Raw genomic sequence first — 16470 nt, forward strand, 5'->3', positions numbered from 1 at the left:
AGCCCCCTCTGCCTTACCACCACATTCAACCTCATCCACCCCAAAAAAAACCCGTCAAAAATGAAAAGATTTACAAGAAGGTATTACTGGCTTCGTTTTTTTAATTATGAATAACGAATTGTTTTTTTTCACTGTACATGTAAGTTACATATAAAAGATACACATATTACACTGGATAGACAATGCTTTGCCAACCGAAATCATTACTATTGCCGCCGTCTCCTGGACCGTTTTCCAAAGAATCCTGTACATGCAGAGAGAGAAGAGGAGAAAACGTCAAGATTCAGAAGTACTTCGAATTAATAATTTTAAGTTGATTTCTGATTAAGCAATACGATTGAAAAATAGCTTTAAAATTCCGACAGGTTCCATTTGCACCTCAACTCTAACCAAAAAAGGCAATTTCAGCTGGATTTCTAAAGAAAATATCAGGCGTTGGGAATGTGTGTTTAGATCACTGCAATTTTTTTTAAAAAGCTATTTACCTCTTAATAGTTAACTATTTCAAATAAAGTACGAAAGAACATTCACTTATATATGAAAAATGTATGTCCGTTAGATTTTGTAAAATGTCCCAGTAATTTCAGATAAAATGAACCACTTCGGGTTTGTTTTCACTAATTTAGCAGCTTTGGTGGAAGTATTAAATGCAATTTATAAAGTATTCAGCAACTCAACATTGATAAATATTTCTGATAATTGCAACGATCAAATCCTTTTTTCAATACGAACTCCGAGTCCGCATTTCCAGGGCCAACGACTCGAGCTCAAAGTGAACATGTAGTGATGATTTTCCATTGCAACGGCAGCATCGTTGCTTAAGAATTTTTCCTTATCCAGATTATTGATTTAAAAATAATATCTTGAGACTACATAGCATTGACAGTAATTGAAACATCAAGTAAAAATCAAATGTCTTTGGATAGTTTTAGATACGTCCCCAAATCATTGGAAACAGTAACCACGAGCTTGCTAAATGGCGAGACAATCGAAAGAGGAAAGCTTACCCTTAGTAATCATGTTTTTTTTAAAAGAAAAAAAATAATTTCCATGTGGCAGAACCTGAGTGCCGAGCAAGGGGACGCCATGTTGTCGACATACTCCCTGTCAGTGCTTCCCAAAGGAAATGCAGTCTAATTTATCTTACTGTCCAAACTACATAGGAGACTTTCTTTACTCAACTCGCAGTTACGAAAGTGACACAATAAAAATGCATATTGACAAACTGAATGATGCGACCTAAGCATAATATGGATCACAGTACATGTATGAAGGAGCTCTGAATTTACACATGCAGAATGAACGAAATTATTTCGTGAGCTTGGACCAGTCAAATTTCTTTCTCTACTGTATCGGCAAAATAAAAACCTTTAACGAGGCCGCTATTAAAAGTCTAACTGAGACGTTCTCGGAAAGAATGCAGAATGAAATATTAAGAAGTTAGTTGACAAGCTTACCATGTTTCCAAAGATTGACTTGCAACGAAACATGCCCTATAATTGTCATATTTACTCAGTGTTTATTAATTTCCTTAACTGATAGATCGGAGTAACATTTTCAATTTCGAAAGCTTGCTCTCAAGAAACAACATAAATTTACGTAACCGCTCTCAGAACACAAGAATTTACTCGCAAAACAGTAATAATCTAAGCAGCGTTTCCTATGTTATGTAAACAGCCCAGAATATGATTAAACGTTTTCTTCAAGCCGTATAGATTGCAGAACTGAAGAATTCGCAGCCGGATGAGTGTCTCTTTCCTAAATATTCCAAGCAGCAAAAGTATTAATAGCAATGACATTTTTGTATCTTAAAATACATCATTTTCACTTTCATTCTGTTTTATGTTGCTAGCAAACTGAATCAAATGCGCTTTGCTTTCGCCCACATACCCTCTGCAACAGAAAAGCTGTGAAAATCTTCAGAACGCAAACACCTACACATATTTCACATACAAAAGCTCCATTTAATTGCTAAAGACCTTTCCATTTGCAGCTTAGCACGAAAACCTACAGTTCAAACTTAACAGAGGGAAAGCTGGTCAAAATGATTCAATGATCATTTAATATTTTCTCTGAACTCACCCTATTCCTGCGTTATTAGTTCAGTACCATAAGTTATGTTCTGATGATAAGCAAAATATTTTTTGTAACTACTCAAAGGAGGAAGCAGTGTTCTCAGTCTCTAGCTGATGGTATTCGACATTGCACAGAGAAGCTTTAAATGTCTTCTCGGGGGCCAGAACCTGTCAGAGCTTTTGCCGAACAAGATTGATAGGACACATACTTCCTTACAGCTTTGTTTGCGGTATAAGCAAAACGGAGGCCCAGAAAACCACCGCTATTTCCATATTACCCTGTTCAATAAAATCCCTTGATGTTGAGAATCTTTTTAAGTGCGAATATATTTGGTAAATACTGCAAGGCCATAACGAATCTAAGTGCACCGTAAGTTTGTTTAAAGGATCACACCCCCTATCCCCGCCAACGTCCCCACACTGTTCCACAATTTAAATAGAAGTGTGATCTTTAAAAAGGAATTTGAAATTTTAGCTTGGGAAAATAAAAGCACGCTTTAATTTTTCGTCCATGTCACGCAAAGCCAGGTTATATTCAAACTCTTTCGTTTTATGCTGTTTGTATATAATATATATGTGTTGGTGCATTTATTCATGTGCTTCCGCATGTAATTTAAACATCGCAATCCATTACCACCCGCAGTTAATTTTTAGACGTTACAAATTTCACAAAACACAAGAGAATACATTACCTTCAGAGATACGCCTTTTGCGTTTTTCGTTGGTCATAAACAAACGGTTATAAAAATAATATAGTGTAGTATCCAGAATCACCGCCATATTCGACCTCCTGCGTGAATTATTGCCTTCGTACAGCACAATAATCAAAGAAAGTCCGGTACTGTACAAATATGATAATAGGGGGACCAAACTCCCAACGAAAACATGAAGCAAATGGCTGTAGCTTCGTCTGTGTAACTTCTTATGTGGCTGGGTTCTGGGGTCCAGTGTCAAAACTTTGAAGATGAATGGATTACTTTGTTAATGACTCTAGGCGTCAGATTTAGGTGCAAGATGATTTGTGAGGTGCTAGTCGTCTTCATGACAGTCGATAACACAGAGAGAAAGAGGAGCCAGCAAGTGTCCAGGAGACAGAGAGGAAGAGAGAAAGAAAGAGGCAAGGCCGAATGAACTGATTTCTACTTGCTTTAAAATTTAAAAAATCTTTTTTTCACATTTATTATGGGAAGATGGATCAAAAAAAGTGGAAATCAAAACACTGCTGGCCTTGAATGAGGCGTTTCTCTCCGACTTTTTGGATCAATCACATAGACAGTGCCTTCTTTTGATTAAACCCCAAATTGTCATTGGGCAGACGCAATCATGTGACAGCGAATTCGGTCCAATTTCAACCTTGTCTCCATGAATTCAATAGTTTAATAGTAGCACGGTCCCCATACGGCTGTAATCAGTGAATTAGAAAAAAAAAACCAGCAGCGATATTTATTTTTTTTAAACGGGCCAAAAAATAACTAACACCTAACTTTCTCCCCCAACGTTCTGTGGAGACGGCAATGAATTACGAATTTGAACGAGAAATTGGTTTTATCAATAGTCAGCCGTCGCTTGCTGAGTGCCTGACATCTTTTCCCCCTGTCGGTGATACATTTCAAAGTTCATCAATCAAGAACTCGACGCTTTCACACTCGACAGTGATTCCTCCTCCTTTTGAGCAAACCATCCCCAGCCTGAATCCCAGCAGTCACCCTCGCCAAAACCGGCCAAAACAGAGCCCAAATGGCACAAGCCCTTTACCAGCCGCGACTCTACCACCGGAATACCCCTGGATGAAAGAGAAAAAAAACTCCAAGAAGAATCACCTGCCTGCTTCTTCAGGAGCCGCAGCATCCTGCCTTTCCCAGAGAGGTCAGCTCAAAGACGTTTCATTTCTAATTATTCTCTTAACTTAATCTCGCTTATTTGCATGAATTGTTGAATCAGTTTATTTGTTGTTGTTGTTGCTAGTTAATAATGAAGAGATCGAAGTACTTTTGCCAACTTGTTTAATGGAGGATGATTTATTTGCCAAGCTAGTCAGAAAATGACCTTCTGTGCTCTCCCCATCCTAGAGTTTTGATATTTGACAGTAATGAAGAGTGATAGATGAGCGCACTTTCGTGGTAAAGCAGCTGATGCAGAGCTCACCAAATGTGGAATGGCTGCGGTAAACTTTACTGCAAGATTGGGCTTTGGTGCACGCGTATCTTCTAATATCTTTAATATTTTAGCAAGTGGCAGACGCCACAGCCGTAGTCATTGAAACAATGGGGTTTACTGCATTCAGGCGGCCATTTTGTTGCAGTGAATAGTGTATATTTTTATCTACTTTTGGTTCAAGTGACTACAAACTCTTTTAAATATTGTTTTCCACTCCCCTTTTATTCGTAGAAACTCATGAAATTCAGGATAATACAGGTGGGGGATCGCGGAGGTTAAGGACAGCTTATACAAATACACAGCTTTTGGAGCTGGAAAAAGAATTTCACTTCAACAAGTATCTGTGTCGACCCAGACGGGTGGAGATTGCTGCTTTGCTTGATTTGACTGAAAGGCAAGTGAAAGTCTGGTTTCAAAATAGACGAATGAAACACAAAAGACAGACCCAGTGCAAAGAAAACCAAAACGGCGATGGCAAATTTAAGAATTTGGAGGACAGTGGGCAGACTGAGGATGACGAAGAGAAGTCACTCTTTGAGCAAGGCAACAACAATGTTACAGGCGCTCTCTTGGACAGGGAAGGCTATGGTTTTCAAACCAATGCACTGACTCAACAGCAGGCGCACAATTTACACAATGGAGAATCCCAAAGTTTCCCAGTTTCGCCTTTACCCAGCAATGAGAAAAATCTAAAACATTTTCACCAGCAGTCACCCACTGTTCAAAACTGCCTGTCAACAATGGCCCAGAACTGTGCAGCTGGCTTGAACAATAACAGTCCAGAGGCCCTTGATGTCCCTTCTTTACAGGATTTTAACGTATTTTCCACAGAATCCTGCTTACAGCTTTCAGATGGAGTATCGCCCAGTTTGCCAGGTTCCCTCGACAGCCCTGTGGATCTTTCTGCTGACAGTTTTGACTTTTTTACGGATACTTTAACCACAATCGATTTGCAGCATTTGAACTACTAACTGAAAAGTCGGTGTGAGCAGAATATGCCTTCTTTTAAAATCGTTTCCTTTCCTTCAGTTCTTTTCAAATGGTCAGTATTTTTTTTTTCCCTTTTAATCAACTTGAATGTGTTCGAGACCATTTATAATTGCAAAAGTTAGATATTGTCTTTGGACTAATGTCCCGTGTTTTATAACCCGTCATCAGCACTACACCCGTCCCTGACGAAATTTATTGCATAGAAATCTACCGATCTCTACCCTCTTTTCATTTTGTATTATTTGAAGGTACATTGTCATAAATAATTTGATAGAGCAAATCATTTATACGCTACAGGTAGCCATCCTGAAGCATTTTCTTTCTCAGGTCTATTTTCACTTAATAAATGAATTCCATTTTTTTCCACATAAATGCATTAATAAAATTGAGCAGTCTGGTCAGTGTCGTTATTTACTTTTTTTCAAAGCAGTATTTATTGAAGAAGAAAAAGAAGAAGAATAAAAGAATCCAGGATCTTTATTTTACCACTCTACAAAAACAGCAATAAAGTTGTGTTTTAAAGCTTCCACTAACATTACCAAAGCTCCGGAAAAGTCAATGAATAATGCCTTTATTAACTTACACAAACTATGCGCCGCTACATTTTAGTATTAACACTTCAATAGAATATACGGAACAGAGGCAAAAAGTAAGTAATCACATTTCGAAGAAAAATCTTCTTAAGTTCACACCCCATGGACACATCTGTCAGCACTCAGAAAATCTAGGAAAGAAGGGGAAAAGTTTAGGAGTGTTCATGTTCACGTGTGCTTGCTATTAAACAAACCTCTTGTTTATAGATGTCAGAATCTAATCTTTATTGCTGATTCCACAATTCCTTATCTCCCTTATTGCCAGTCAGTATCAGCAACATAGAATTCCAAGTGTTTTACTACATCGAGTCAGATTAAACCCCGTCCATACACACACACACACACACACACACACAAATTGATCCTAAGGATCTTCAGCCTTATTAAGTAGTTTATTGTTTTACAACTCGTATCGAAATAGCGTTTAATATCGAAATCCAGGTTCATACAAATGAAGTCAAACCTTGTTTTTAAGAAAAAGGGAAAGCCGCTTTAAAAAGTCTCTTTTCAGCCCAAAATCTTTAATCGCTCACAATCTTTTGTCTTGAAAACAAAAGTCTCCAGAAGACATGATCGTAAATCTTGACCCATATTTTATAAAACACAAGGCATTCTGTGCTTCCTCATTGCATTTGTGTAAGTGAAATAGCAGCTGGAGGAATGCATTCCCATTGTGTGCTAGGCTTTTTAAGCGGCAGGTTTTTTTTGTTTTAATGCCTCTTCTAACATCCCACTCCTTCTACACCCCCTCGCCCGAGGAACACGTTGCAACGCTTCTTCCAATTGATCAGGAACTTTCACTATTAGTGGCGGTGTGTTTGTGTTGCCATTTATAAAAGCACGTTGGGCTTTTGCGTAAGCAGTGACAGGAACAGCTCTGGAGGTAATTCTTCCCAAACTCATAAATCAAAGCTATTTTACAAATGAGAATGCCATCAAATGGATCAATCGCAGCAGTACATACGGAAAAAAAAACATCTTACGTATTTGCCTGGACCAGGGAACCCCTGTCAGTTTCTAACTTGTAGGCGTTGAGTCGTAATTCATTTTCACTGTTTTATATAAAGAGCACAGCGTTTTCCACTGCTGCTACTGATTCTTCCTTCGAATTGAATCTCCCTACGTGAGGATTTATAATGATTGCCTAAAGGTCCAATAGTTTAATCATTAAGCACAGAAGTCATGGGAAAGATTTTTTTTAAACTTCATACTATTTACTGGCTTTGTGCTCAGGCTTTTTCTTTAATTTTATCAATTTCATTATCAGGCCGCTGTAATCTTGTGTAAAGGGAAGGCGATGCTTCCTTATTGAAAACAAACCGCACGGGCAAATAGTGACACATTGTCGATATCTTGTCGCGATTAAAACAAGTCTTCACACGACATCATGGGCAGCTTGCTATAGGAGATGTGTCTTTACCCCGAAAGCACAATGGAAGAGAATAGCCCGGTTCCTCAGAACCATTAGCTTTCAGGCCACACTGGACGGCGCATGGCGACGGCGATGAACCGAAAATGCTCAAAGCCAGGCCTTGGTTTTACCGGGGTTCGGGGTGGGGGGGTGGGGATGGGGCTGACTGCTCAGGGAAGAACTGGGAAAGCCCCCTCAATAGAATACTTCCTCTGGGAAAGAGGAGGGGAGAGGGAATTTTTATTGTAACAAAAAAGAAAAACAACAAAAAAGGCATTTTTGTTGTTGTTGAAAACGATTCAATCCAGATTTTCTTTCAGCAAGCACTTTCCGCCACTGTGTATACAGATCTGGAAATAAAGATGGCGGAGCTGAATGCAAATCTGTTCATTTGTTTTAACTTAAGGAACATACGGACAGTGGGACGACTGTACGGATTTATAGCTGATGTCTCATATGGCGAAAAATCAATTTCCGAGGTTTCTCGATAAAATTACCGTTGTGAACACAAACAAGAGATGTTTCATAACACTCAACAACAAAGGTTTCTGTCCCTTCGAGCTTTGCAATTCATTTCAGTGCAATTGTTTTTGCTTACCCTTAAAGTAAATAGTTCATTGGTCTCTTGAATCTAAAACTGGGATTTTCCTGAGCATTGATCAATAGATAAGGCTGATAAAATCGCCAACGGCCAGACGTATATTTTGTTTTAAAAAAACTTGCGAGTTAATTTTAGGTAATTTCTCTTTTGCCAATTTTACGAAATCAATGTAGTAATGAACATACATTCAGACCACACACGGCAAATTTCAGCTCCTTTTCCATTGTACGTGGATCAGTACTTAAAATAGATCCCCCTCTATTTTATTGAGGCATTTACTTTAATTAATTGGGCGTCAAATGTTTAAAAGGCTAAATAATCTCCTTGTTCCACATGTGATCATCATTCCACAGTGCTGGCTTACAGGTTTACAGTAGGGTTAGGAACCACCGTTTGGCGTAACTAACTAATCCGAGTAAATTGCTATATCTAAGCCTGACCAACGTCACTCTGTAATGTGCAAAAGATTGATCTGAAATCACCACCGGCTCTGACTGCTCGCATAGGTCTCTCCAGGAAGCTGACAGATGGGTGGCAGCGCCTTGCAAGCGACCATGTTTGGTTACATTATGCCTCAGCCAAGGATTGTTATTATTCACATCGGTATGAAACACAACCCGTCTGATTCCCGCTTCAACCAGCATAAATAGGCAGGCAGCCAATATGATCTCGAAGACACTTTGGCTGCCCAAAACCCTATAGTGAGGGGATGCTCCCGCCAGCCTGTGTTCGATTGAAAAGCCTGCTCATTTCCATGCCAATAGCGAGAAACCTGAGGACTGGCAAAGGCCAGGCCTTGATAGGCTGTTGCATGTTTCCTTGTGACATTATTGCACAGTAAAGGCATGGCGCCTCCTTTTACAAGAGTGCACCATATCACATACAGCTTAAATACAAATCTCTGCACCATAAACCCCGTCGTCCAATCAATCATCTTACCCTTTTGTTTTCAGGGTCATCTTCACAGTTGTGCTGCACTGGGTAGGGTATAATCAGTTCATAATATGCATAGGCCTGAACTCAACACAGCTCTGCAGCAGCTACCTGGGTTTTCTTTCATTAAAGTGCACGAAGTGATCTGACACCCAACAGATCCGCTTTGCATAGCTTTCCCCCGACCTACGTATAACTATCACAGCATGAAAAACAAATCACCGCTCTCACGGACACACAATGCTACAGCAGAGAGACCAGAGAGTGACACGGATTCCTTGCTTGTCGTGGAGCACTCCGATGCCATTCCCCTTACCCTTACAGGGTCTGGCTGTTAGATATTTATCCAGCGACCTACCTGAGAGCGAAGCTGCTGCGCGGAACGGGACGGGCTATTTCTCCCCATTGCAGACTCGCGGTAACTCTTAAATGGCGCTGCAGGTCCGAAGAGAAACAGTACGTGCATCTTGAACCAATTCCTGCTGCATTCTGCCGGGCATGCTTTGAAGTATAATGCATTCGAGGGCCAATAATGCGCGTAACCTTGATGGGAGAGCGTTTGTAATTTCAATGCAAGTAAAACGGTGATCGATCAGCAGCAAGCGCATGCAAACTTCACAGGCAGCCCGGCGATTGGGCGGGTTTGGTCACGTGGCGACACTTGCCAGTATATTGATATCAGTTTCTTTCAGCCCCATTGAGGAAGTGGGCAAGTTGGCACGGTCCATCCAGGCTGGTGGACTTTATATGCTGGTTATACCCCAGTGACAGATGGACAATGCAAGGATGAACACCTTCCTAGACTATTCCATCATTAACGGAGACACTGGGGCCTGCTCTTCCAGAAGTTACCATGCAGATCCAGGAATTGCAACTTATCAGTCTTGTGCCGTTAGTAATAATAACTGCACCGCTGATGAGCGCTACATCGTGGCCAGAAGTGTCCAAATAGGTGCTCCACCTCCTCCTCCTAATCATCACCAGACTAGCTATACACACCACAACAACCTGGGCATATCCTACAGTGCCCACCCCAACTGTGGAGCAGGATACCCAGCCCAGAGCTTTAGCACAGGCTACAGTCATCATCATTATTCATTGAACCAAGAGGCGGATGGTAACGGAGGGTACCCTCAGTGTGCTCCTGCTGTCTACCCTGGGAACATTGGCTCAGCCATCAGCCCGCATCAGCACGGCTATGGTGGGATGGTGGGGCCAGGCCAATATTCCCATCACCCATACAGGCAAGAGCAGCAGCAGCAGCAGCAGCAGTCCAGTTTAGCCTTAGTTGCAGGCTGTCACCCTTCGTCCCCCGCCCACGGCAGCCATCAGGAAGCCTGCTGCTCCCCGTCTGCTGAGACCCCTCCCCCAGCACAGACCTTTGACTGGATGAAGGTGAAGAGGAACCCTCCGAAAACAGGTAAATTCTATTTTCGAGGTGCAATTCCTTTCCACAGGTAATTCATTATCAGGTGAAAACCGATACTAGCAGATGGGGTTGAGGGGAGAGCGTGTCAGACTCGAATTGAAAGAAATCATGATCTGTTGCACGTTGTTTAAGATGATCGAATGGCCGCAGCTTTCGTCCAAATTGTCTTTTTTTTTCATCTATTCTTTCCTTTCCAGTCTTATCAGCAGCGTGTGAAGCATAATTTAAACATCAACTAACTGATGACATGCAACAGTTGTAGTGTAATCCTTTTCGGCTTTTCATGACAAGACATTCCCAAACTACTGAAATGGGAATGATTGATTATCCATACAGTGAGCTGAGTCCGGCTGTCCCAAGCAATTGTCACAGCTTACCTGTAAGAATCCCTGCCTGACTTACCTATTGTGTGCTCCTTTCTATTCACTGATTTAGGGAAGGCGGGGGAGTATGGTTTTGTCGGTCAGCCCAATACAGTGAGAACCAATTTCAGCACTAAGCAGCTAACCGAGTTGGAGAAAGAGTTTCACTTCAACAAGTACTTGACGCGGGCCAGGCGGGTGGAAATCGCGGCTGCCCTTCAACTCAACGAAACCCAGGTAAAAATCTGGTTCCAGAATCGGCGGATGAAGCAGAAAAAGCGGGAGAAGGAGGGCTTCGCCTCAGTTTCTCCGGCCACTCCTGGGAGCGAAGCGAACACAGAAGACACCTCAGACAAATCGAACTCTACCTCGTCGACCCCCTCCCCATCATCATCTACCTCAGAAACGATTCATACTTCAGGCTGAAACATTCCACAGTAACCCCCAAAACTGGAAACCAATTCATTTGATAGTTGTGTCAAGTTAAGAGGGAAAGATGTAATGAGACACAAATTTATCGGTAACAACTCCGAATAAACTTATTTTCTTTGGGGAAATGAATCTGCCAATCTCTAAACGTACCAGAGGTGCACTATTATAGAAGTGTTTACACTGAGAACCAACTACTGTATAATATAATTGTCCTATTTTAATTTAATAATGTGTTGCATATATTGTAAGCTGCGCTGGTTGTATATATTTTGTCAAGAGTTTTATCTTTTTACAAGTATTTTCTAAAAAAATAATACTGAAAGCCAGGGTCCAGAGACCATAATATGACATAGCTGTAGAGTTTTTATAAGCAAAGTGTTATCAATGATTCGAAATATACGTTAAATGTTTCTTGTACTTTCAGAAAGCGGAGCTGAGTAGATAGGAGAGCTCTCCTGAAACTGACGAAGATTATATGTACAGAAATTACCATTGCACTGGGCTATGTATAACTTAAAACAATGTTAAATGTGTTCCCCCCTCCAATGTAAATGGGTTGTCTCAAGACCAGCAGTAGCACCTTGTTAAAATACCTCAAAATGATCATGTTTACTCCGATATTTGTTGGACTTGATTTCATAAACTACCTGTCAATGTAAGTTACGGCCAAACGATTGTTATTTGTGTGCGGAATTTTGCATGAGACAATGCTGTCAGTGTGTACTTAACCCATTGCTGAGTTTTATCAGTTTTCCTGTGTGACTAAATGTATTATACAATCAGCACGTGATTTGAATCAGTTCTGAGATTTTCTGTGACTGAAATCCAGGACAGAATTTACGGGTCCAAATAATAAATTATATTAAAATGCTGCGTTTCTCTGTGCTGTTACAGTTGCATGTACGTTATATTAAGCATGCTACAATTTCTCTACCCTTTGTATGAACTTACATACTCATCAACAGTGTTCAAAATCGTCCTTCGCATCCCGGACACTTTTAACACATCTTATTTATTTCATTTATTTATTTGAGTTTCATTTATTTCAGGTTTTAAATAGATAAAGCAGAGAGAACTCATGAAGTTCATGTTCACCGCTTCAACTAAACTGAATCTAAAGTCAAATGAGACAAGTTATTTTGTTCAAAAACCTGAGAGTCTTGAAAGAAGCTTTTAAAGTAACGTTAAATGCCTCATACAGTGCATCTATATACTGACCTTTTCACCTTGAATAGCTTATTTACATATATGTAAACAGGGCACTCTCAATGACAGTGGTTGTCATCAACTTGCCTTGCTTCAGAAAGGCAACAAAGAATTCACTGCATTCACATTCACACTCCAACAAACGAAGTGTAAGAAATGGAAACAAAACGCAAGATTATCGAAACAAGTTTCTGAACTAAACTATTCTCGAGTTGTTTTGACCGAACAGACCGCTGACGCCGCGTGACTAGAATGTCACTGGCATTTGCTTCAGAAACATGATTAGATGCAGTTTGGTGTCAATAGCAAAAGTCGATGGTGTTTTAGGGCATGTCGGCCATATCAAGGGAGATGTCTGCTGTAGAGCTGTCTGCCTTTGGAAGGTTGGGTTCGACGCAAAAGAGCCTCAAAGAAAACTCCAACTTTGTCTTACGTGCAGTTCCAGCATCATTTTCTGTTTACTAAAGAAAACAAATTAAACAAAGTCAAAATTCGGCAAGAGTGAAGTAATATGCCTCTGAATCTTTTGAATAGCTACTGGAATTGAGCCTCAGTTCGTTATCAATTCATTTAACTGTAGCACGTTAAGAATAACGAGAGTTTAGCATTTGAAAAGACATACCTTCAAACAATTTCAGATAATAGGCAAAAAAAGACGCATTTATAACTGCACTTCAGGACGATAAGATAATCCCGTGGTGTATTATAGCCAGTGAAGTACTTCTACAGTAATCACTGATTTAGAGTAGGAAATGAAATCAATTGTAGTAGCCTGGAAATACAAGATTCCAAGTGGAACATCTCAGGTTTTATGCACTTAATTCCTCGACGTTAAATTATAATTGTTAGAGTCTCCAATACAAACTGTTACAAAGCTTTTGAAACTAGAATTTCAGGGTCTCCGCTTTTACACGGGCTGCAATGCCCTGCCATCTGTTGCTAGCGATCAGATGTAAAATCCGATCGCGTGGAATCCACTTACTTTCTCACATTGGATATTTCACTTCTCGTTATAATAAACACTCGGCACGGTAAGAGGAAACAAGTTCGTGTTTCCCTTTAGGACGTTTTACCGATTTTTAAAACAAAAGAATCATCAGTGAATACACATCTAAATACTGGGACAATATTTTCACAATTTGTCGTTTGCACATTTCTTTACAGAAAGTTAGACCACAACGCGGAAGCTTAAAGAAGCCCAGTAATCAGGAGCTAACTTAACCCAAATGCCATGATTTGCTGGCAAAGGAATAGCAGACTTTAATGCGCTTTCAAATATTTTAAACTGACATGGAATTGGTTTTCAGAAAGCATCGCAGGGACGGGTTCGATCTTATATGCTGTGATGATTTGGCTCAGCCAGCCAGTGTAGGCATGATGGGCTGAATGGTCTCCATCACAGTAACAATTCTGCCCTGTACCAGATGTCATCATGTTATTGCCTCCCGAAGACACTCTCATTATTTCTACATTAAGTCACTTCTTCTGCAGCATCGATTCCTAATAGTTTTCTTCGGAAACTATTTTTAAAAAGGAATCGGAGACGAGCAGGACCATCTCCAGACCACAACCCTCATCCATTTAAATGTCCACCCTCTTGAATTTACCTTTTCCAATGCAGAGATCCTGCATTTTCCTCCAGGGCAATCAGATTAAAGCTGATCAATATTTACTCAGTGTGAAAGGCTGACTGAAAACCCCATAGCTAAAGAAACTGTTCCACTCGGCCTGCTCAGCCTTGTTTAATCTCCAGTTCACTGAAAGTTCAGGCCGAAATTAATTCAGAGTTGGGTCATTTTCAAATTAGCCCTCCCGTTTTCGCTTGGGGTGAGCCCCAGCGACAAACTCCAGACAAATCCCTCGCACCAGCCACACAGTGTAAGCAAACTACGCATAATTACAAAAAAACCTTCTCCGAATACACACTAAAGTACAGGGTATTAAGCAAATTGTTATCCTTGTTTGAGGTCAAAGTTCATTCTATCACTGAATAAATGAATATTTAATGATGCTTTATTGCCCCATTCTAATGACAGGTCACGTTCTGAGTAATCTTCTTTATAAACATTGACGTCCTAATCGATACTGGGGTTTAGTTTTATGTCAGAACGGAGACAAAAATGGTCAGCCACTATTGCAGGTCTAACGAGTCTTTTGACACTTGATATTGTTTAATATAACGATCTACTTTGCTGAAAGATGGGAAGTTGCAACGCAGCCCTGAATCATTTGGTATTCATTGAGTTTATAGCAACAACTTACAACGGTATTCTAACCAGATCGCTTAAAATCATCAAGCGCGCTTACATCTCAGATTGGAAGATATTTCCCCACATTACAGCGCCGTAATGTTCAGCATCAGACTAGTTTTCACACTTTCTATAATTTTGCAATACGCATGAAGTTTTCTGTGTTTGCAGTGTGATGACGTTCAGCAGGAAGTCTATGTAACCCCGTGTAACTTTATGTAAGGAGTTAACAGTAAAGGCCGCAAATAGAATAGATCAATAAGGGCAAATATCGCTCATAATAAATCGATCTAATTTAAAAGATCTTTCCTGAATGCAACATAACAAAGCTGTAAAGACCAGTAAACGACGTCCAGCTAAAATTGTCAAATCAGCTCTTCAACTCTCAATCATTTATCGCCATTAGGACAATGAGCGAGCAAAAACAATTTAACAAAATGAAGAAATGTTTAAAGAGAAATCTACACATAAGACAACGAGACAAATATTGAAGGGATGCGGAAGAACTGTTAATGAAGTGCATTTTTAATTACCTACAATATGAATAGCTATGGAAGATGCAGCAAAGCGAAAAGCAAAGTTGGCAGCATAAATCTAACAGGACCCAGAGGATACCCAACTATCAAGTTATCAAAAGCACAACTTAAATCATTACAAAATTGGTAGAAATCTTTTTTTTCTTTTCAACAAGTTAGTTGACATTTCTACTGAAACCATTTCAAGTGCATGTGTTTTCGACTGTGCGGTTTCACAAGAGGTTCTTGGGAACAGGAAATTAACAAGAGCGCTTGTAAATTTCAGTTGAAACAACCTCGAACTGCCTTTGCCATTGTGAAGAGTAAGGCAAAGCAGTTCGCGAATTTCCGTGAGCCTCATTGGAAATATTCTCCATATTTGTCAACTTAGGCTGATATTGATTTAGTTAGACAGTAGTTGCTGTTCTCATGAACGTAGAATGGAAAACTCCAAACGTTTCTTGCATCTACAAATTTGCTTTAAATACAACAGGCTTGAACTGAACAGCCAGTACAGTATTAATCTACATCATAGCACAGCAATTTGTTTTGAAATAATTAACTGAGACTACGCGCAGGACAATCCCAGTTTTGACCTTTTGATAGTTTTGCCCATAAGGTTAAACAAACGTACGTCAGATTGTAAGGACCGATTCATCATTCTAAGAGGCCATGCCATGAAGTTAGCAATGCAACAGGAGCTCTCGAGTGATACCTCATATTTTATATTTATCAACAGTAGTGTAGCTTATTATTACGTTCAAGAGGAACAAGTTGTCAAGTACTGAGACATAGGAATTATTAACAAAACAAACCGTCCACATGTTACAAATCAACACTCACTCATTCTTTCTTCTGTCCCATACCTTTACATAGTATTAACCAAAATACTAAAATATTTAAACAAAATCCACAATCATTTATATCCAATTTTTATTCTGACGTGTATGACAGTTTGGAAGAACCGCCGAACTCCTGTAATTTACCAATAGAAGGTGCATAGTGTTTCATTAAACTTTTCCGTTAATCATTATGGTCATATATGGTGACATACATTTACGTATGTACCAGGGATCTGTCTTTCGCTTGCCCTGTTGTACTAATGTAAAATTTCGAAATTCAATGATATTGATCGTTAGTTTAAGCATAATTCTCACAGTTAATACCAGGCAGTGTGGAGGGGCTACGGAATCGATAATAATCAGAATGGTTAATGGTATGAACCGTATTCCGCGCTATTTTATACAAGTTCACAATTCAGAAGAGTACTGCCATTTACTTGCATCAAACCAAATTTTCAAAAACCTTCACTTCAAAATGGAGAGATAGGGTTTCGAGCTAAAACGTAATTTTTAAGAATTTCGATTATATTTCGTTCAATTGACGTGAACAGGAACAGCCAAGCATATTGTGAAATGGCTCGGGAAATCCACAGCAAAATTCTATATCTGGCAACCGTTTCGTTAGTCCTATTTACCAACTAGTCCAAAATCTGCACTTACAAAGACAATGCATTG

General features: G+C 39.9%; 2 protein-coding genes and 1 long non-coding RNA gene across 3 annotated transcripts; 2 read left to right on the forward strand and 1 right to left on the reverse strand.

Annotated features, from left to right (window-relative positions):
• Window positions 1–83: 83 nt before the first annotated feature.
• Window positions 84–9646, reverse strand: LOC140480336 (uncharacterized). Its single transcript, XR_011961261.1, has 3 exons — window positions 9119–9646; window positions 2768–5946; window positions 84–244 (listed from the first exon to the last, which is right to left on the reverse strand). It is a non-coding gene; the product is annotated as an uncharacterized lncRNA (long non-coding RNA).
• Window positions 3018–5611, forward strand: hoxa2b (homeobox A2b). Its single transcript, XM_072575067.1, has 2 exons — window positions 3018–3941; window positions 4464–5611. Exons 1-2 carry the CDS (start codon window positions 3590–3592, stop codon window positions 5201–5203), a joined length of 1092 nt encoding a protein of 363 aa, XP_072431168.1. The 5' UTR covers window positions 3018–3589; the 3' UTR covers window positions 5204–5611.
• On the forward strand, window positions 8875–11828 carry hoxa1a (homeobox A1a). The gene is made up of 2 exons (XM_072575068.1): window positions 8875–10180; window positions 10625–11828. Exons 1-2 carry the CDS (start codon window positions 9532–9534, stop codon window positions 10975–10977), a joined length of 1002 nt encoding a protein of 333 aa, XP_072431169.1. The 5' UTR covers window positions 8875–9531; the 3' UTR covers window positions 10978–11828.
• The last annotated feature ends 4642 nt before the right edge of the window (window positions 11829–16470 follow it).

Source organism: Chiloscyllium punctatum, chromosome 8 (assembly GCF_047496795.1).
Source record: "Chiloscyllium punctatum isolate Juve2018m chromosome 8, sChiPun1.3, whole genome shotgun sequence".
NCBI lineage: Eukaryota > Metazoa > Chordata > Chondrichthyes > Orectolobiformes > Hemiscylliidae > Chiloscyllium > Chiloscyllium punctatum.